Source organism: Antechinus flavipes, chromosome 1, assembly GCF_016432865.1.
Source record: "Antechinus flavipes isolate AdamAnt ecotype Samford, QLD, Australia chromosome 1, AdamAnt_v2, whole genome shotgun sequence".
NCBI lineage: Eukaryota > Metazoa > Chordata > Mammalia > Dasyuromorphia > Dasyuridae > Antechinus > Antechinus flavipes.
Genome location: NC_067398.1, coordinates 699,329,882 through 699,352,576, shown reverse-complemented (window position 1 = coordinate 699,352,576; position 22,695 = coordinate 699,329,882). Strand labels below are relative to the sequence as shown.

General features: G+C 37.9%; 2 protein-coding genes and 1 pseudogene across 2 annotated transcripts; 1 reads left to right on the top strand and 2 right to left on the bottom strand.

Moving 5' to 3' along the window:
- The first annotated feature begins 5,367 nt into the window (after positions 1-5,367).
- LOC127548555 (cyclin-K-like) lies at positions 5,368-7,122 on the top strand. Its single transcript, XM_051975999.1, has one exon. The coding sequence runs from the start codon at positions 5,368-5,370 to the stop codon at positions 7,120-7,122; it is 1,755 nt and encodes a 584-aa protein (XP_051831959.1).
- A 10,624-nt stretch (positions 7,123-17,746) lies between these two features.
- LOC127543696 (probable ATP-dependent RNA helicase DDX41) lies at positions 17,747-19,594 on the bottom strand. Its single transcript, XM_051969943.1, has one exon. The coding sequence runs from the start codon at positions 19,592-19,594 to the stop codon at positions 17,747-17,749; it is 1,848 nt and encodes a 615-aa protein (XP_051825903.1).
- Positions 19,595-20,968: 1,374 nt separating this feature from the next.
- LOC127543689 (PACRG-like protein) lies at positions 20,969-21,885 on the bottom strand (annotated as a pseudogene).
- Positions 21,886-22,695: the final 810 nt, after the last annotated feature.

Genomic DNA, 22,695 nt, shown 5'->3' with positions numbered 1-22,695 from the left:
GAATACCTTCTTTTTTTTTTAATAACTTTTTATTGATAGAACGCATGTCAGGGTAATTTTTTACAGCATTGTCCCTTGCATTCACTTCTGTTCCGATTTTTCCCCATCCCTTCCCCCAGATGGCAAGCAGTCCTTTACATGTTGAATGAGTTGCAGTATATCCTAGATACAATATATGTGTGCAGAACTGAACAGTTTTCTTGTTGCACAGGAAGAATTGAATTCAGAAGGTAGAAATAACCCGGGAAGAAAAACAAAAATGCAAGCAGTTTATATTCATATGGAAGAATACCTTCAAAAATATACCTTGCCCAGACTAACAGAGGAAGAAGTAAATATCCTAAACAGTCCCATCTTAGAAAAAGAAATAAAAAAAGAAATATTAACCAACTCCCTAAGAAAAAATCCCCAGGAACAGATGGATTTATATGTGAATTCTACCAAACATTTAAAGAACAATTAACTCCAATGCTATATCAACTATTTGAGAAAATAGAGATTGAAGGAGTCCTACCAAACTCCTTTTACGACACAGACATGGTACTGATACCTAAACCAGGTAGGATGAAAACAGAGAAAGAAAATTATAGACCAATCTCCCTAATGAGTATTGATGCTAAAATCTTAAATAAAATATTAGCAAAAAGATTACAGAAAATCATCCCCAGCATAATACACTATGACCAAGTGGGATTTATACCAGGAATGCAGGGCTGGTTCAATATTAGGAAAACCATTAGCATAATCGACTATATCAATAACCAAACTAACAAAAACCATATGATCATCTCAATAGATGCAGAAAAAGCATTTGATAAAATCCAACATCCTTTCCTAATAAAAACACTTGAGAGTATAGGAATAAATGGACTTTTCCTTAAAATAGTCAGGGGCATATATTTAAAACCGTCAGTAAGCATCTTATGCAATGGGGAGAAACTGCAACCTTTCCCAGTAAGATCTGGAGTGAAGCAAGGTTGCCCACTATCATCATTATTATTCAATATTGCATTAGAAATGTTAGCCTCTGCAATAAGAGTCAAGAAAAAGATGAAAGGAATTAGAATAGGCAACGAGGAAACCAAACTATGACTCTTTGCAGATGATATGATGGTATACTTAGAGAACCCCAGAGATTCTACTAAAAAGCAATTAGAAATAATTCATAACTTTAGCAAATTTGCAGGATACAAAATAAATCCCCATAAATCCTCAGCATTTTTATACATCACCAACAAAATCCAACAGCAAGAGATACAAAGAGAAATTCCATTCAAAATAACTGTTGACAGCATAAAATATTCGGGACTCTATCTACCAAAGGAAAGTCAGGAATTATATGAGCAAAATTACAAAAAACTTTCCACACAAATAAAGCCAGACTTAAATAATTGGAAAAATATTAAGTGCTCTTGTATAGGCCGAGCGAATATAATAAAGATGACAATACTCCCTAAACTAATCTATTTATTTAGTGCTATACCAATCAGACTTCCAAGAAACTATTTTAATGATCTAGAAAAAATAACAACAAAATTTATATGGAAGAACAAAAGATCAAGAATCTCAAGGGAATTAATGAAAAAAAAATTAAATGAAGGTGGCCTAGCTGTACCTGATCTAAAACTATATTATAAAGCAGCAGTCACCAAAACTATTTGGTATTGGCTAAGAAATAGATTAGTTGATCAGTGAAATAGGTTAGGTTCACAAGACAAAATAGTCAACTATAGCAATCTATTGTTTGACAAACCCAAAGATCCTAACTTTGGGGATAAGAATTCATTATTTGACAAAAACTGTTGGGATAATTGGAAATTAGTATGGCAGAAATTAGTCATGGACCCACACTTAATACTGTATACCAAGATAAGAACCAAAATGGGTCCATGATTTAGGCATGAAAAATGAGATTATAAATAAATTAGAGGAACATAGGATAGTTTATCTCTCAGACTTGTGGAGGAGGAAGAAATTTGTGACCAAAGATAAACTAGAGACCATTATTGATCACAAAATAGAAAATTTTGATTACATCAAATTAAAAAGCCTTTGTACAAACAAAACTAATGCAAACAAGATTAGAAGGGAAGCAACAAACTGGGAAAACATCTTCACAGTTAAAAGTTCTGATAAAGGCCTCATTTCCAAAATATATAGAGAATTGACTCTATAAGAAATCAAGCCATTCTCCAATTGATAAATTGTCAAAGGATATGAACAGACAATTTTCAGATGATGAAACTGAAACTATCCCCACTCATATGAAAGTGTTCCAAATTACTATTGATCAGAGAAATGCAAATTAAGACAACTTTGAGATACCACTACACATCTGTCAGATTGGTTAAGATGACAGAAAAAAATAATGATGAATGTTGGAGGGGATGCAGGAAAACTGGGACACTGATGCATTGCTGAGACACTGATGCATTGTTGGTGGAGTTGTGAATGAATCCAACCATTCTGGAGAGCAATCTAGAATTATGCCCAAAAAGTTATCAAACCGTGCATACCCTTTGATCCAGCAGTGCTACTACTGGGTTTATACCCCAAAGAGATACTAAAGAAGGGAAAGGGACCTGTATGTGCCAAAATGTTTGTGGCAGCCCTATTTGTAGTGGCTAGAAACTGGAAAATGAATTGATGCCCATCCATTGGAGAATGGTTGGGTAAGTTGTGGTATATTAATGTTATGGAATATTGTTGTTCTATAAGAAATGACCAGCAGAGAGGCTTGGAGAGACTTACATGAACTAATACTAAGTGAAACGAGCAGAACCAGGAGATCATTATATACTTCAACAACGGATATTGTATGAAGATGTATTCTGATGGAAGTGGATTTCTCTGACAAAGAGATCTAACTCAGGTTCGATTGATCAATGATGGACAGAAGCAGCTATACCCAAAGAAAGAACACTGGGAAATGAATGTAAACTGTTTGCATTTTTATTTTTCTTACTGGGTTATTTCTACCTTCTGAATCCAATTCTCCCTGTGCAACAAGAGAACTGTTCGGTTCTGCACACATATATCACATCTATACTGTGACATATTTAACATGTATAGGACTGCTTGCCATCTGGGGGAGAGGGTGGAGGAAGGGAGGGGAAAAATTGGAACAGAAGTGAGTGCAAGGGATAATGTTGTAAAAAATTATCCTGGCATGGGTTCTGTCAATAAAAAGTTATTTTAAAAAATAGTAGATGATTACTTAATGTTTTCAGAATGATTAATATGAGAATTTGTTTTGTATGGTCACATATATATGATGAATATTGTGGTTTTTTTTTTTTTTTGCCTTCTCAATGGATGGCAGGGCGGGTGTAGGGAGAAGAATATAAATTTTATAAGCCTTTCTCAGATGCTATTAAAATGTTAACTGTGTTTGGTACTGTCCACCTTAGTTTGAACAAAGTACCCTAGGGCCTCTGGTCACCAAGATAATAACATTTCAATGAAACATCTAGTTTTTGTTTATTTCCTTTTTGGTGAATTAATGGTATCACTTGAAATCACTAGTATTTCTCTCATGTAATTTGCAATTCTTGACCATAGGTGTTGTGCTGACATATGGTACATAAAGATATATTCATATAAAAAATTAAAAAAAGAAATGTTGATTGGATTGGATGGGAAGTTGTCGTCTGGTCCCTAAATGGAACAAAAGATACAAAGAGGTGTTTTTTTTTTTTTTTGTACTGAAGCTTTTTAATTTCAAAACATATGATTGGATAACTTTTCAACATTGACCCTTGTGTTCCCATGTAACCCAATATATGTTATATATGTTAAAATCTATCTTAAATCCAATATATGAAAACCTGTTTATACAATTATATTGCTGCACAAGAAAAATCAGATCAAAAAGGAAAGAAAATGAGTAAGAAAACAAAATGGAAGCAAACAACTACAAAGAGAGTGAAAATGCTATGTTGTGATCCACATTCAGTTCCCACAGTACCTTCTCTGGATTTTAGATGGCTATCGTCATCACAAGAACATTGGAATTGGCCTCAATCATCTCATTGTTGGAGAGAATCACTTCCATCAGAATTGGTGATTGTATAATATTGCTGTTGTCATGTGTAATGATCTCCTGGTCCTGCTCATTTCACTTAGCATCAGTTCATGCAAGTCTCCCCAGGCCTCTCTGAAATCATCCTGTCAAACATTTCTTATAGAACAATAATCGTTCCTTAACTTTAATATACCATGCCATATTCATTCATTTTCCAAGTGATGGGCATCCACTCAGTTTCCAGCTTTTTGCCACTACATAAAGAGCTGCCACAAACATTTTTGCCCACGTGGATCCCTTTCCCTGTAAGTCCCTGACTTACAAAGGAGAATCTTAGGCAAGTTGCGTCTAGCAATCCGGGCAGAGGAAACCTTTCCATTTAGAATTTCTCTGGTTAAGGTTACCAAGTTCTTCTCTAGAAGGTGTTAAGTCTTAGCCGCCTGGAACAAGGCGTTAACCCGTAGCATCCTAGAACCAGGTGTTAACTCGTAGGCTCCTAGAACCAGGTGTTAACTCGTAGCCTCTTTAAATAAGCAGCAATCAGGCGAGGTTTCCAGTTGCTTCAGGCCGCGCTGTTGAAGAGCATCGCATCGCATCGCATCGCATCGCATCGCATCGCATCGCATCGCATCGCATCGCATCGCATCGCATCGCATCGCATCGCATCGCATCGCATCGCATCGCATCGCATCGCATCCCCCCCACCACTGACCCTTTCTTAGGAGCTGAGAAGGGCGTTCTCCAACGATCTTCCCTCAGGGCCCAAGCCGAGACTTCTGCAAGCATCTCATGGTGCAGAAGGAAAGAGGTAAGGAGGGAGAATAAGAAAACAGAAGGGAGCGAGCGAGAAGAAAACAGGGAAAGAAGGAGAGAGAGAGGAAAGCATACCCGGGACATATTTTACAATCCAGGCTTAACTAGGATTAAGGGATTCACAACTGGGAAGAACTAGTTTCGCACCATGTTAGAATGGGGAGGTTTATGAATTAGAGAAATTCCCAAGTGGAAGATCGAGCTTCGCACAGAGGGCTGAGAAGTTTATCAGTCTCCTCACATTAAGAATCAGCTTATCCTAAGGAAGCAGCTTCCAACAAATTTGGACAAACTATCTTCATATCAACTATACATGATAGCATATTCTTGGATAAGACAATGTAGAAATACATCTGATTAAATTAATAATATTGAATTGTACCGATTTTTTTGTTCCAGGTTTTCTGGCACCCCATGTGCAAAATCGCTGCAGACTGCAGTAAGAGGAGTTGCTAAGGAGGACTTGGTCAGGTGGAAGATTCTAACTTACTCAGGAAAAGTTTTCATTAAGAACAAGTTGACTTCAAGAAATGACGGGGAATGAAGAAACTTCCAGTTCTTCAGAAACTTTGGCAAACCAAACTCTGGACGACAGAAAACCATGCTGGTATTGGGATAAAAAAATTTTATCTATGACACCTTCCCTGTTAGAGGGCCTGGATCCAGCTATTGAAGCCCAATACCGACGAGAGGGTGCCAGGTTCATCTTTGATGTAGGAAAATCTTTGGGACTGCCCTATCTCACGGTGGCTACAGGAGTAATGTTTTTTCACCGTTTCTACATGTTTCATTCATTTAAGCAATTCCCAAGATATGTGACAGGAGCGTGTGCTCTTTTTTTGGCAGGAAAAGTAGAAGAAACTCCTAAAAGATGTATTGATATTCTCAAAACAGTTCGCAGCTTGTTAAATGACATACAGTTTGGTCAATTTGGAGATGACCCAAACGAGGAAATTATCGCTTTAGAAAGGGTCTTATTACAGGCTATAAAGTTTGATTTTCAGGTGGAACATCCCTATGAATATCTGTTAAAATATGCCAAACAACTCAAAGGTGATAAAAACCAAATCCAAAAGTTAGTTCAAATGGCATGGACATTTGTAAATGACAGCTTGTGTACTACATTATCATTACAGTGGGAACCGGATATCATAGCAGTCTCAGTGATGTACTTGGCAGGTCACTTATGCAAATTTAAAATACAGGAATGGACATCAAACCCATTGTACGAGAGATGGTGGGAACAGTTTGTTCCAGATGTATCTGATGAGGTATTAGAAGATATTTGCCGTCAGATCCTGGATCTCTATTCACAAGAACACGAGCAGAAAGCTCTCCATATTCCTCATCATTTGCAGCAACCAGAGTCTCTTCAGTCAAGGCCTCAAGTGCCCTCACTCCAGTGCTGTGACAACAGTTCCAGCATTCTCAAAATTCTAAATGGTGGCAGCCCCAAAAGAAAGAGACCCAGCAGTGAACAGCAGCAGCAACAGCAGCAAGCACAACAATCTAAGAAACCATCTCCTCGGTCTAACTCTCCCAGGAAAGTTAAACAATCACTCGCTATTTCTTCCAGGGCAGATAATAAGGCAGCAGAGTCATCACCATCTAAAATCTCCCAAATTCAGACCATACACCCATCAAGATTACCTGGACATCGACCTCCACAATGTCAACCAGTGCTCACAGATGCAGTTTCAATAGGAAAGGGAGAGCAGACCAGCACAATGGAGTTTGGAGAGCTACCAAACGTCCAGATTGCTCCTCAAAGTTATTCTGCCCCTGTATATCAACCACCTCCTCTTCCTCACCATCCCTCGCTACCACCTTTTAGCCACTTCACTACAATGTCAAATACAAATTCCTACATATCAGAAGGTTATGAAAATATGCAATTCATGAGGAACACAGACAGACCATTCCATGGGGTTCTGCCCCCAGAATATGGACAAGCCACTCATTTGCCATACCCTCCACACATACATCCTCTTAACCCTCCATCACTTGTCCCACCTGCCCTAGCATCATCCTTTCCACCACCCATAATTCCTACACCAACATCTGCAAATGTCCCCCCACCAGCATATAACTTTAACTTTCACCCTCCACAATTGCCTCCAGCTCATGCTGATCCTTCCTATTCTTGTCCAGGACTTTCAATGCCACCTCCTAGATACCCTATTCCATTTGTGCCCCAAGGTGGACAACCTCCAGTGCCACATCCCATCTTTCCACCTGGCATGTCTATTTCACAAGGATTAAATCATTCAACTTGGATGAAATAACATCCCTCATTCCTGTTATTTTAAACAATTTTTTTCATTAAAACAATCACCTACATTGAAATTTTGTTTAAACTTTAAAATAGTTGAACATCAGGATACATGTACTACATACAGGCAGTGCATAAAGTGAGTAGAATTGTGAACTTGAGCTCTAGTGAACCTTCAAGAGTGTGGCTTCTTGTATAACTATTACAAAGATAATTATAATCAAACTTGACACATTTGATGAATTTAAAGGTACTTGTTGCTGCAGTGGGTTACTTTCTACCAATGAATATACAAAGCAACCATATTGGCTCAATAATTATTTGTGAAGAACACCTTTCCTTGTAGACATCAGTGTCTACTTTTCCTTAAAAGTCAGTTCTAAATAATCCAGTATCATCTAAAGTCAAAATTGCATTTTCCATTCACTAACACTCTATTGGTACATATCCTCATACTTTCGTGGTTTATTGTTTTCAGTCCTTTGATTATAAAATTGTTTTGGATAAGGCTGGCCTTGCTGATTTCTCTGCTATTGGGGGTGGTGGTGGTGGAAGGAGTAGGGGAGGAGAACAAGGAAATGTAAACAAGAACTTGGAAAATAATGGAAAATAAAAATAATTTATATATACTTAGAAATTCCTGTAAATTTTCTTCTGGGATGACATTTAATAAACCAATTTTTCCATTCATGTTTTGCTTACTTCTATTTATCAGTTTTTTCTTTGGAGGTAGATAGCACCTTACTTCATAGGTCCTTTATAATTGAGCTGAGTATTTATGATATTTGAAATACCCTGATTCTTCCCAATTATTCTTTGAACAATATTGATGTTACTGTATACAACATTCTTTGAGTTCTGTTCACTTCACAATTCATTATTTCATATGTCTTTCTTCGGTTTTCTAAAAGTAACACGCTTATTTCTTGCAGTGCTTTCCATCACAATCATATACCACAACTTGTTTAGCCATTCCACAACTGAAGGACATCCCCTCAATTTACAATTCTTTGCCACCACAAAGAGAGTTGTAATAAATATTTTAGAATATATATTATTAAAAAATATATTAGATTATTAGATTAGATTAGATATATTATTAAATTATTAGAATATATATTAGTCCTTTTCCTTCTCCCCTGATCACTCTGGGAAACACAGCTAAAAGTCTTACTCTGGAGTCAAAGAGTAAATGCACTTTTATAATTCTTTGGGCAGATAGTTCTATAAAATGTTTGGATGAGTTCACTGTTCTATCAATAGTGTTTTAGTGCCTCAATTTTCCCACATCCCCTCTAACAACTGTCATTTCCTCTTTCTATCATTTTAACCAATCTAATAGGTGGGAGATTATGTTTTAATTACTTTTAATTTGCATCTCTCCAATAAAAAAATGATTTAGAGCATTTCTTATTTTGAAAAAGGCCTTTTATTTTCAAAACATGCACGAATAGTTTGACAACATTGACCCTTGCATAGCCTTTTGTTTCAGATTTTCTCCTCCTTTTCCCTATCCCCTCCCGTAGATGGCAAGCAATCCAGTATATCTTAATCATGTTAAAATATATGTTAAACCTGATATATATATAAACATATTTATACAATTCTCTTACTGCACAAGAAAAATCAGATCAAATAAAAGAAAGTGAGTAAGAAAACAAAATGCAAGCGAACAACAAAGCAAGTGAGAATGTTATGTTGTGATTCACAGTCAGTTCCCACACTCCTCTCTTTGGATGTAGATGGCTCTCTTTATCGCAAGATTATTGGACCTGGCATCAATCATCTCATAAGATTTGATTGTTGTATAATATTGATGTTGCCATGTACAATGATGTCCTGGTTCTGCTCATTTCACCTAGCATCAGTTCATGTAAGTCTCTGCAGGTCTCTTTGAAATTATCCTGCTGATCGTTTCTTACAGCACAATAATACTCCGTAAAATTCATATAACATAATTATCCAGCCATTCTCCAACTGATGGGCATCCATTTAGTTTCCAATTCGAAAAGGGCTGCCACAAATATTTTTCCATATGAGGGTCCCTTTCCTTCTTTTAAGATCTCTTAGGGATATGACCCCAATAAAAAAAAAAAAAAACACTGTTGGATCAAATGGTATGTACAGTTTGATTTTTTTTTTTTTTGAGCACAGTTCCAAAATGAAGAGCATTTCTTATGACTAGAAGTAGTTTGGGCCATTTTTTTTTCATGGAAACACATCCTTTTCACTGAAAATTCCTCATAATCGCATACATTTGACAAAGTTCTCCATTTGAGATAGGAGACCTTTATCCAACAATCTATCTATAAAACTGGTACTACTAAAATGTCTTTAACATTTTTTTCATTAATACCTTTGATATTCTTGACCTTTTGTTCTTCCCAATGAATTTTATTACTACTTTTTCTAATTAAAGAAAATGATTTTTGGTAGTTCAATTATGATAGCATTGAATAAGTACTTTAAGTAGAATTTGCATTTTCTAATATTGCTTCTGCCCATCTTCAAACAATCACTATTTCTTCAAGTAGTTAAGTCTCACTTTATTTGTATCAAAAACATGCTATAATTACATTAATGAAATTTTTTATGTTATACCATTCTTGGTATAATCCAATTTAGTGATTATCTATAATCTCTGATATACTCTTGTAGTCTCTAGGCTAGTATTTTCATTACAATTGTTACATCCATATACATTAATGAAATTTGTCTATAATTTTCTTTCTGTATTTATGTTCTCTCTTCTTTATATGTCAGTATCATATTTGTTTCATTAAAACATTTGGTAGTACTCGTTCTTCAATTTACTCCATATTGGGATTAGCTGATCTTTAAATTTTTGGAGAATTTGCTTACAAATCAATCTGGTCTTCATTCTTTTTTTCCCCCTTAGGAAGCTCATTTATGATTCCTTTGTATAAAATAGGCTTATTTTAATATTCATTTTTTTTTTGTTCACCTGGAAGAAGAAACGATCAAGAATTTCAAGGGAAATCATGAAAAAAATGCTAATAAAGGTGACTTAGCTGTACCAGACCCAAAACTACATTAGAAAGCAGTGATCAGCAAAACCATTTTGTACTGGCTAAGAAAGAGAGTAGTTGATCATTACAATAGGTTAGATTCACAGAACAAAATAATCAATGACTACAGGCATTTAGTATTTGACAAATCCCAGCTTTTGGCATAAGAAGCTACTATTTGACAAAAACTGGGGGAAAATTGGAAATCACTATGGCAGAAACTAGGTATTTACTCACACCTTACACAGTATACACGGTATATAAGGTTCATTAAATAGACTGATATGAATGATATTATAAGTAAATTAGATATTATATGTAAATGATATGAATGATATTATAAGTAAATTAGAAGAACAAAGGATAGTTTTACCTCTCAGAACTTTGGAGAAGGAAGGAATTTGCGGCAAAAAAAGAACTGGAGTACATTACTGAATACAAAATAGATCATTTTGATTATATTAAGTTTTAAAAGTTTCTGTATAAACATAACCAATGCAGACAAGATTAAAAGGGAAGTAACAAACTGGAAAACAATTTTTATTTTGAAGGATTCTGATAAAGGCCTCATTTCTAAAATATATAGAGAATTGATTCAAATTTATAAGAACTGAAGTCATTCTCCAATTGATAAATGGTCAGGGAATGAACAGACAGTTTTCTTTTGAATGAATTGAAACCATTTCTAGTCATATGAAAAGGTGCCCTAAATCGCTATTGATCAGAAAAATGCAAATTAAGATAACTCTGAGGTATCACTACACAACTTTCAGATGGGCTGAGATGACAGGAAAAGCTGACAAATTTTGGAGAGAATGTGGGAAAACTGGAACACTAATACATTGTTAATGGAGTTGTGAACTGATTGAACCATGCTGGAGAGCAATTTGAAACTATGGCCAAAGCGCTATCAAACTGCATATGTCCTTTGATCCAGCAGTGTTTCTACTGGGATTGTATCCCAAAGAGATCACATGGGAGGGAATGGACCCACATATGCAACAATGTTTGTGGCAGCAGCCCTTTATATAGAGGCAAGAAACTGCCCATCAGTTGGGGAATGGCTGAATGAGTTATGATGTATGAATGTAATGGAATATTATTGTTCTCTAAAAAACCATCAGCAAGATGATTTCAGAGAGGCCTGGAAAGATTTACATGAACTGATGAACTAGCAGATCATTGTAGACAGCAAGAAGGAGAACATGTTGATTCTGACAAATATGGCTCTTTTCAACAATTAGATGATTCTGATCAGTTTCAATGTTCTTGTGATGAAGAGGGCTCTCCCTCTGAACCCAAAGAGAGACTGTGGGGACTGAGTATGGATCACAACATAGTGTTTTTACTCTTTGTTGTTGCTTGCTTGTATTTTTTCTTATTTCTTTAATTTGTGATATAATTTTTCTCATGCAGCATTATATAATAGGGGAAATATGCATAGAAGAATTGCAAATGTATATCCAATATATGTTGGATTATAAGACATCTAGGGAAGATAGTGGGGGAAAGGAGGGAAAAATTGGAAGATAAGGTTTTTCAAGGGTTAATGTGTAAAATTGTGCATATGTTTTAAAAATCAAAAACTTTTTAAAAAGAAAAAAATATTCTTGTTTCCCTGTCAATCTAAACAGTTTAGATTCTTTGATTTCAGGTCCTTCTGATCTCAGGATGGGATCTTTTTTTTTTCTTTTGAAATGTGCTATAGAATTTGGTGCATATGGGTTCAATAGCATTGATTCGAAGTATTTTAAAAAAATCAAAATGTCGTTTCCTTGTTTATATTTATAACTAAATCTATTTTATCCATGAATTTGTCTGAGATCATAATTACTAATCCACATAAGTTGAAACATAATAACTTTTACTCTTGGGAGCTTGACTGTCTGTGCTCCACTCTCACTGGATTGTGCATTCCTGATGACCTATGGGTTGAGAGGTCTGAAAATCACCACTTTTTACAAAGATTAGGTGACCCTGATGGCTGCTCCTGTTTTCCTGAGACCTGGTCGCTAGGGTAGCGACCATTCTTACTCTGGTGCAACCAACCTTTCATGCCAAGTCTCCCCACCCCTCATCTTTTTTAAATAGATAAATTAAAATCACTTTATTCAGTATCCATTAAACAAAGACAACTTGCTAAACCTGTTAAATTTTAAGTTATTTTGGGCTGGAAAAAAAAATTCCCTCTATCTTCTTGTGGGTTCTGGAGCTTTCGTATTTGCTTAGAGTCATTATCTTGAAGGGGTTTGGGAAATGGCTCAGGCAAATCCTTGCCTTTGCCATCTTGGCTCTAACTCCCAATCTTCCATTTTAACTCTGTGCTTCTCTCATTCTTAACTGTCTTTCTTGTAAACAGCATATTCCTGGACTTTCATTTTCAATCCATTCTGCTATATATTTCTGTTTTATATCCTATTCACATTCAAAGTAATCATTACTATTTCTTCATTTCCTTCCATCTTATTTTTACTTACAATTTCCCTTCTCAGGCTTATTTTCCCCTTACCTTCCTATACTTTACCCAAAGCTAAGCTCTACAAGTTCAGAAGTATTCTATGCTCTTCGAGATATTCTTGTTATTTCTTTTTTAATCCAAATCTGATGAGAATAAGGTTTAACTATGATTAGTTCTCTATCAGCTTATTTCTTCTGTATTAATTCTTCCTTTCACATCCAATCTGTAGAATTGTTCCTTTTTATTATTTCTTACCTAATTTTGTTTTTTAGACTCACTGCAACATACAAACTCAGCCTCAATCTCCCTTGCACATAATGTTAATGATGACTGTTTTAAGAATGATGCTAATATTTTCCTACATATGAAGAAAACAGATTTACCTTAAAGGCTGCCTTATTATAATATTTTAAAAACATTCTCCTCATATTTCTTCTGGATCCTGTATATCAATATTTCCATTGAGTTCTGGCCTTTTTGTCACAAATATCTGAAAGTCTTTCAATTCATCGAATGTCCTTTTAAAATTATTATTCAGAATCATACTCAACTTTGCTATGGAAGTTATTTTTGTACACAACCCCAGCTCTTTTTCTCTTCAAAATATAATGATACAAGATCTACAGTCTTTTAGTATAGCTAGGGCTATACTTTGGGAATCCTGATTATTTCTGCAATATTTAAATTGTTTTCCTTTCTTGTTGCTTGCCATATTTTCTACTTGGGGAGTTTTGAAATTTGGCTAAGACATTCCTGTAAGTTTTCTTCCTGGAATCTCTTTTAAGTGATGATCAGTAGTTTTTTTTTTTTTTTTTTTTTTTCTCTCCCCCATTTTTTTTTTAAATTTTATACAGTTGTTCTTCAACTTCAGGGAAATTTTCTTTAATAATTTCCTGTAAAATTGTATCCAGATTTTAAAATCATTACTTTCAAAAACTCCAAAAATTTTATATTCTCTCCTCAATCTGTTTTCCTCATCCTTTATTTTTCTAAGAAGATTTTTCAGGTACTCTTCAATTTTCCTAGTTTTATTAGCTCTTGGAGTTTAAAATATCATTCAATTCCACTTGCCCAATTTTGATTTTCAAGGATTTAATTTTCTTTGTACATTTTGGTATCTTTTTCCAATTGGGTACCTTTCTTTTCACAAGTTTTTTTAGATTTCTTTTAGTCCCCCCCACACACACACACACATCACCCCCTTCATCTCCCTGTTTTGATTTCTAAGTTCCTTTTTCAGTTCTTCTCAGTTGTTTTAGGTTTTTGTTGTTGTTGTTGTTGTTGTTGTTGTTGTTGTTGTTGTTTTGGTTTTGTTTTTTGGTTTTGATGATTTGAGATTACTCTTTGTGGTAGAAGTGTTCTTTTTTTAAAACTATCTTCCTCTGAATGTCAACCCTGGTCTTCATAGTTTATCTAGGGTTATTTTCCCTTTGTTTGCTCATTTTTGTTTTTATTTTATCTCTTAGCAATTTATTGTTATAATTAAGTTTTAATCCCGAATATGGTTAATATAGTCCTCAGATCTTTCTTTCTGAATTATGTTCAGGAACTCAATCTCAGGGACTTCTCTTTTCCCATTAGCCACAATTAGGGCCCCAGGCATAATATCCTGAAAATGCTTCTTCAATTTCTCTATGAAACTGAAGTCACCTGGCATGTGATTACTGCTCAGCCAACGACCTCAGATCGCTTCTAATCAGCACTGCTAAAGCTGGCATCAGGAAAGTCAGGGAAGACTTTCAATCTTCTCCCACTCAGCTGTCTGCTATTCTTTAGATCAGAGTTCAAGAGGTACAAGTTTGTGAGATGAAAGTTTCTGAGGTGAAATTTCTTTGAAGCTTAGAGTGAGGAGAAAGTTGAGAGGAAATTTTGGGAGGATTAGTCTGCCTGCTGACAGAGCTGCCCCAGGGCTTGATTTGTTGTGTTTGTAGACTCGTGAAGAAGTCAGTCTAGAGGTGTCTATCCTTCTCGCTGGCTAAGTCTCAGTCCTTGAAATTCCTGTCTTTTCTGAAGTCCTCTCATTTTGTCCTAGGAAGACCACTATTTTACCCCTTTATTTTTGCTTCTCTATATTCATTTTGTTCTAATTTCCTGTCTGTTCATGGGAATCTGGAGCTCTGCCATCTTCTCAGAAGGCATCAAAGTAACTATTTTAATTTCACCATCTTCTTCTGAATTTGAATCCAGATCTTCTTTGTAAGCATAGATATAATCTTTGGATGGATTCTTAGTCTTCTTTTTCATCATCAGTAGTAGTAGTAGCAGCAGTAGCAGCAAATTTCCTGTTTATGGAATTTGTATTAAAGTTAGCCTTTAGTCCTGAGGTGTTGGGGGTATCTCAGGCCTAATCCAGGTTTTTTGTGCTGTTGTTTTCATCTCCTGAGCCACAAACCATGAGCACTGCCAATGCTATTGCTCCCTCCAGTCTCTAGAGGCTGCAAGCTTCAGCTCACCCCTCTACCTTGCAACCCAAATCAGGGGTTCAGAGAGTGACCACCATCAGCAACTTTCTTTTTGACCATACCGCCCAGCATGAAATCACCCCTCCTCACCCCCAACCACAGTCAGGGACCAAATCTGGTCATCTCATCTTGACAAGGTTCAACCTGCCATTTTCCATGGTCATCTTTCCAAAGCCAACTTTGTCCTTCAGGCAAAACTTGCTGGAGTCTAAACTGATGCCTACAAAGCTTCTCCTGAGGCTTATTTTTTTTTTTGACTCTTTTTAGGCTCTGCTCCAGAAGTATTTGAACTTCAATCAGTTCAAAGCATCATCCTGGGTTTGCAGCAGCTCTTTTTCTGGTGTCAAAGAAAGGAAAGTGAGTAAAAGCCATCAGCTGAGGAATGGCTGAATAAATTGTTATGTGAAAGTAATGTTATAAGAAAGAAATTGTTCTAATACAAATGACGAATAAGCTGAATTTATAAAGGCCTAGAAAGACCTGGGAAGATTTACAAAGAACTGATGCTGGGCAAAATGAATAGAACTACGAATACAGCGTACACAGTAACAGCAAGAACATGTCCTGATCATCTGTGAAAGACTTGGCTCTTCTCGGCAGTTCAGTGATACAAGGCAATCCCAATACAGTTTGGATAGACGACACCTTCTGCATCCAGAGAGAGAGAAGTATGGAGAATGAATGTAGAACAAGAGAAGCCACGTTCATTTTTTTTTTTCTTTCATGGTTTTTCCCTTTTCTTCTGATTTTTCTCTCCTAATATGATTCATAAAAAATGTGTATATATTTTTTTAAAGCATGTGTGTAATTGGAAAAAAGAATACAACAACAAAAAAGATTTTTTTTTAAATCCCCACGAATCTGGGAATTAGGGTTTTTCCTAAATTTTTCCAAGGTTGTTTTATGTGGAGAACTACTTAATCCTGACTTTAAGTTATTTCGTCCTTTCCAAGTTTGCTCTGAGGTGCTATTTGTATTGAAATCTTGAAGTTGTTGTTCCACCTAATTAGAAAACCTTACAAAGAATTTAATCTAAGGTGAATTCTATCCCATTGTATTCCATTCAGCTAGATCTGAGCAGAGATAGAACCCCTTTTGCTTGGGATGAAAGGATGGAAGTAGTATGAATTAGAGATAAGTCTCTTTGTCCAAGAGTGAATGAAAAAATAGAAATACATTAGATTCCCACCAGGTAGGGAAGGACTAAACCAAATGTAGAATATTAACACAATAATATATGGTTTAAGTTACAGGGGTCCTCAAACTACAGCAAGCAAGCCAAATGCAGCAGCTGAGGATGATGATCCCCTCACCCAAGGCTATGAAGTTTCTTTATTTAAAGGCCCACTAAACAAAGTTTTTGTTTTTACTACAGTCCGACCCTCCAACAGTCTGAGGGACAGTGAACTTGCCCCCTATTTAAAAAGTTTGAGGACCCCTGCAGAGTGTTGAGAAAATGTTTGAGGAAGTTTTCTGAAATAAAAATGAGATGGTGATTGGGTGAATGGATGAAATAAGAATGTTTTGGTATTTTTGTTTGTTTTGTTTTTTGGTGTTTAGAAGTTACTGAACTCCAAACAAGGGCATGGAAATATTAAGCTGCCAAATAAGTGAGTTTGGCCAAGAAATTGGTCACATTCTTAGGGTACTTTGAAAGAATTTTTTTTTTAAAAGAGAGAAAGAGAATTTGTAACATTCCGGCAAGCTTTCTGGAGGTCCTCCAGAAGGGCCTTACTTAGCCTCAGTAGAAAAATCACCACGAGAACAGTCAGGCATAAAATCCAAAATCTTTATTGTCCCTTTCACAATCTGCGTCTGTCATAGTCTGTCCCAGTTTCCTCTGTCAGTCTCATCTTAGTGCAGGAGACAGGATAACCACCATGAAGAAGGTCAAAGATGCAATGTCTATATTCCAATCCTTGTTAGTCCTATCTATCTTATTGCAATTACATCATTACAGCATACTGATTATCATCTCAATTAAACTCACCCCTGCTTATCCAATTAAATTTACTAACCTCAAAGATAACAAAGTTTAATCTATCCACCTTCTGTTTGAATACATCTAGTTTACTCTGATTCCTAGAGCTTCCACACCAAGTTCCTTAGCAATATTGATTACAGTATTGGACCTTTCTTTCATCACTAGACACACATGAGTTGAGTTTCCTTTTTAATGTTATCTACCCACTTCCCAGCCACATGGAGCTATTTGCATTTGCAAATTGTTGCCTGTTCTTCATCAGTAGTGTACTGAACAGCTTCCAAACTAGGGGTTCATATCTAATGTCACCTCTTTTTATTATGTCATTATTGCAATCTTTTTTATACCAGCCTGCTGTTAGTGGGAGCAAATAACTGGAATCAAAGTAGATACCCACCAATTAGGAAATGACTACACAAATATTGATAGGTGATGAAAAACAACTGTGATATGGAAAAGGGAAAATATGCTGAATATAAAAAAGTGAGGAGCCTTTGCAAAGCTAACATTCCCTCCAATGTTCTATCAAAGGTTTATTTTGACAAAGATGCTGTGCAGTCCTTAAAACATCATAGACACGTGAGATCCAAAGCTTTTTTTTTTAAATTTATTTTATTTTAAAAAACAGAATAAGTAAAAAGAAAAAAAAAACAGAAAGAAAAGTTTGGGGAGACCTGGTCTTCTTCCTGCAGTTCTGTTCTGGCTCAGAAGTCCATGGATCCGTAGGCCAGGTAGTCCTTCCGGCCAATGTTGCTGACTTGTTTGGTCTTCATGGCCTCCAGCTTGGGGCAGTCAGTGATGCGATGGCCCAGACCCCCACAGAAGGTGCAGCCTCTCTCTCCTCCAATGTCCAATTCATCTCCTTGGTGCAGGACCTGCAGCATGTGAGGCACCTTCTGTTTGGCTTCAAGGAGGAGGGCTTTGAGATCCAAGAGTACTGACTCATCACAGGCCTTGTTGATAAAGGTGGTGGCCATGCCCGTGTTCCCAGAGCGGCCTGTCCGACCAATCCGATGAACGTAATTCTCAATCTCCACGGGCATATCGTAGTTGATGACGTGCTGAATGGCTGGAAAGTCCAGGCCCTTGGAGGCCACGTCAGTGGCCACTAAGACATCTTTCTTGCCATCGCGGAATGTCTCGATGGCTTTGCTCCGTTCTGCTTGATCTCTGTCTCCATGGATGGCTACAGCCTCCACACCTTTGAGAAGCAAGTATTCATGGATGGCATCCACATCCGCCTTCTTCTCTGCAAAAATCAGCACTGGTGGGGGTGTCTTTTGCAGACACTCTAGCAGGTACACCATCTTGACCTCTTCCTTCACATATTCCACTTCCTGGATGACATCCAGACTGGCAGCCCCTGCCCGGCCCACATTGACGATGACAGGCTTTACCAGAGCACTCTTAGCAAAGTTTTGGATCTTCTGGGGCATGGTAGCACTGAAGAGCAGTGTCTGTCTCTGGCCCTTGAAGTAGGAGAAGATGGTTCTGATGTCTCCCTCGAAGCCCATGTCTATCATTCGGTCAGCTTCGTCCAGGGCCAGGTAGCGGCAAACGTCCAGATTCACCATTTTCTTCTGTAGGAGGTCCATGAGACGCCCAGGAGTGGCCACCATCACGTGCACCCCATACCGGATAGTTTCCATCTGCTCCTTGACTGACGTGCCCCCAATGCAGAGGGCACAGCGCAAGGAGGGGTAGTTGTCTTCCTGCAGCAGCTGACAGTAATAGTCTAAGACGCCATGGGTCTGGCGGGCCAGCTCTCGAGAAGGGCAGATAATGAGCCCATAGGGCCCCTCCCTCCTGGAGAATGGTAATCTTGTCTCCTGCTCCAGGCAAAACATGATTAGGGGCAGAGTGAACACTAATGTCTTGCCAGAGCCAGTGAAAGCAATGCCGATCATGTCGCGGCCGGAGAGGATGGCAGGGATGCCCTGGATCTGGATGGGAGTGGGATGGTGAATTCCTTTCTTCTTCAGGCCCCTCAGAATGGCCGCAGGAAACTTCATTTCCTTGAAGCTTTTGAGGGGGGGTGGTATCCCCTCTCCTTCCACCAAGATCTGGTACTTCTTGCGAACACGCTCATGCCTGGCTGCAGACATGCTCAACACATACCCAGGGGCCTTCCAGCTGGTCTTGATGGGATCCTTGTAGGTGATTCCTCTGGCCATCTCCTTCACTGACATGAGAGCTCGTCCTTCTGCCACACTCTCCAAGATCTTCTCTTCCTCTTTCAGCTGCTTCTCCTTAGCAGACTCTTTGCGGGCATTTGCCTTCTTCTTCAGGAGCTGGTGCTGGTCCAGAAGGCTGACACTGGACTGGGGGCCCAGGGGAATGTCGCCTTCATCTCCTCGGGACTCACTGCCACTGTCTTTCCGCTCCTCCTCAGCCTCTCCCCTCCATCGCTTCCGCAGCAACTTCTGTAGCTTTTGTTGCTTTCTCTTCTTTACGGGCACATAAGGCACATAGTCCTCTTCCTCTGACAGGCCCCCAGCTGTGCCATATTCCTCCTCTCCAGGTCTCTTCCTCTCTGTTTCCAGCTTTTCCATATCTTGAGGATCCTTATCGTTCTTTTCTTGATAAAGATGCTGGAGTCTTTTGCTTTTCCCTTCTCCAGTGGATCACCTTTTGTTAGAAATTTCCACTATGATGCATCTGCCTTAAATAACCCTGCGTGGAAAAGGAAAGACTTTCTTTTGTCACCAGGGCATTTATAAAGCTCCACCAAATGATATGGAGCTCACTTCCCTACAGTGACTTGATCTATAACTGAGCTCCTTTATAAAGTTGCCCTTTCTATTTAAGAGGGAGTCACAAGTGAAAAGCTGACTTCACACCTAAGATGTGTGTGTGTGTGTGTGTGTGTGTGTGAACTTGACTTCCACTTGCACTTTCTTAAAAGTACCAGAAGTTCCCTCCTCCTCCCCCTTGCTCAGTTCCTGAAGTAAAAAACCCTGGAATAGTTTTTATCTCAGACCCCAAACTTTCAATTCGGCCACAAGATGTAACAGGTGTCAACTTGGTACACTAGATGTACCCATAAAGTATCTGTCTCTCTCTTACTCTGCTCTGTCTCTGTCTTACACACACTTTCGGGCTATAAAGGGGGAGGGCTGTTTGAGTACTAAGTACTCTTAAGGGGAAAAGAGTTGACACCTTAACACCAAAAATTTTGAGAATACAATTAAGTTCTCTTAAGCTGAAAAGAGTTAACACCTTAAAACCAAAAATTTTGTGAATACAATTTGTAATTGCAACAGTTGAATTCTTAAATATTCCATTCTGCAAGTCTGCTTTTAGGAAAGGAAATATAATAAATTATATTACAACATCTAAACTCATCTAGAGTTGTAGTAAAATAATAATTTACATGTTAACATATAAAAATTTACACTAATAAATAGTAGTATTTTGAAATGTTCTGGATGTTTTCACCAAGCATTCCACATTTTAAAAATCCCTATTTATAAGCAATAAGTTATCGGTAAGTTACTAAATCATTTAATTCTTAGAATTTCTATGATTTTGTAGAATTTTAGACTTAGCAAAGTAGGGCGGAGTAATTAGGAACAACTAGCGAAATCACTTAAGGGATATTCTAACTAAAACATAAACATAAAAGCAGAAATTGTAACCAAAACTGTGATTCTTAATACAAATCAATGTAGCAGGAAAAAACCGGATAAACCCCACATTTGCACTATAGAAATCCTTTCAATAGTTTTCCATTATTTTCTATTTTCCCATGATGACAAATGCGATTTCATGATATCCCTTCTGTGTATTAAATTTTATCTTGAAAATAGGAAATCAGGAGTTGAGATTAAGAAAAGGAACCTTATTCAAATGGGATCCTATGCTGTTCACCACAGGCTTCTGAAATCTCTCACCATTTAGTCAAATCATTTTGTCATTCCTTTGATTTAAGAGGAGATGGAACAATAGGTTGCAATCTTAGCTTTGATAATCATAAATAAGACAGCCCCTTCCACCATGGGGTTCTAGCTTTTGTAAAGCACTGGTGATTGGCTCTTTGGATTTCTTATCCATTAGTCTTTTGGAAAGACTTGGAAGCAAAAGATCAAGGAATGACTTGTAAGCAGGTGATCATTTAGAGAAGGCCTGAGGTCACTACTCAAATGTACTAAAGCATTCAAGCCCCTTTCAAACACTTCGCCATCTGAATGAGTCAGAGCTGCCTTCAAGACAGGAATCAGTCTCGGTGACAATGACACAGTTTTGTCAGCAGCATCTTCGACCCAAAGTTATTCTTTAAAACCTTCGTTTGATACAAATGTATATGGATGTTTAGTCTCTCTCAGACCCTCTGCTAAAGTAATAAGAAGAGGATCAAATGGATCACTTTCAGAAAGGCAGTCTCACTGTAACCTGTTTTACTCTTTTACCAACCTGCAAGGAATACCACCTTTAGAGTGAATAGCACCAAAAGCAGAAGAGGCACGTGGCTGCTCACTGAACTGGTCAAAAGTTTTAGGATTCTTTATCACTTATCCAAAGGTGAGGATTTTTTTTCCCCTGAGGGAATTGGAGTTAAGTGACTTGTCCAGGGTCACAAAGCTAGAAAGTGTTGAGGGTCTGAGATCAAATTTGGACTCAGGTCCACCTGACCTTAGTTAAGGCTGGTGCTCCATCCACTGCACCATCTAGCTGGCCCCGAGGGTGAGATATTTTTTTTTTCAATATTTGGAGAATTGGTGGATGATGTAAATTGGTGGAGGAGTAAAACGTTTTACTTGGAACCCGATGACATTGTTGGTTCAGAGGTGTTTGTTACTAGGTTTCTCATCAGCAGGCTTCCATGACTCCCTGATTTCTGCATTCTCCCCTCATGGTTTCTCCTGCAGGAGCGCCGGCCTCTGACGCGGTCGTCCTACCGCATAGATCTGGACTCTGAAGCCCTAAGGGACCCTCTCACAGGCAGTCAGCTTACGGACGCCTGGCCCGGGGCCTCGGACGCGCTAGCGCTCAAGCCCGTACGCCCTGCGGAAGGCGCGAAAGAAGAGCAGGAATGCGTTTTTTTTTTTTTTTTTTTAAGCTATATTCCTCTGAATATAAACCCCGATCTACAGTTATGCGTGCTTCTTTTTTCCTTTGCTTGCTCATTTTTTCTTATATTTTATTTTTATCAGTTTATTATTATAATCAAATTCTAAGCACGAGTTTGAATAAAGCTTCTCCTTTCTGAATTGCGTTCAGAAGCTCAGTCTCAAGGTGTTCCCTCTAATCTGGAGAGGCTGCAAGCTTCAGCTCATCCCTCCGCCTTGCAACGCAAAGCAGGGATTCAGAAAGTGACCACAACCAGCAGCTTTCTCTTGGACCACATCCAGCCAGCATGAAATCGCCCTTCCTCACCTACAGCCACAACCAGAGACCAGATTTGCTCATCTCCCCTTGACCATGTTCAACTAGAGGGTCCTGCAATCTTTCCCTGGTCATCTGTCCAATCCACACTTTGGCCTTCAGGCAAACGTTCCTCAAGGACATTCTGAAGTCTCCAAAGCTGACCCTAGGAGTTATTTTTGTTATTTCCTTAGCCTCTGCCCCAGAAGTATTTGCCCTTCAATTAGGTCAAACCGCGAACCTGGCTTTGTAGCAATGCTTTTTATGATGGCAAAGCATTGGAAAGTGA

What these genes read in the sequence shown, in the direction of transcription:
- LOC127548555 (XM_051975999.1), top strand. Translation starts at nt 5,368, where the DNA reads ATGACGGGGAATGAAGAAACTTCCAGTTCTTCAGAAACTTTGGCAAAC.
- LOC127543696 (XM_051969943.1), bottom strand. Translation starts at nt 19,594, where the DNA reads ATGGAAAAGCTGGAAACAGAGAGGAAGAGACCTGGAGAGGAGGAATAT.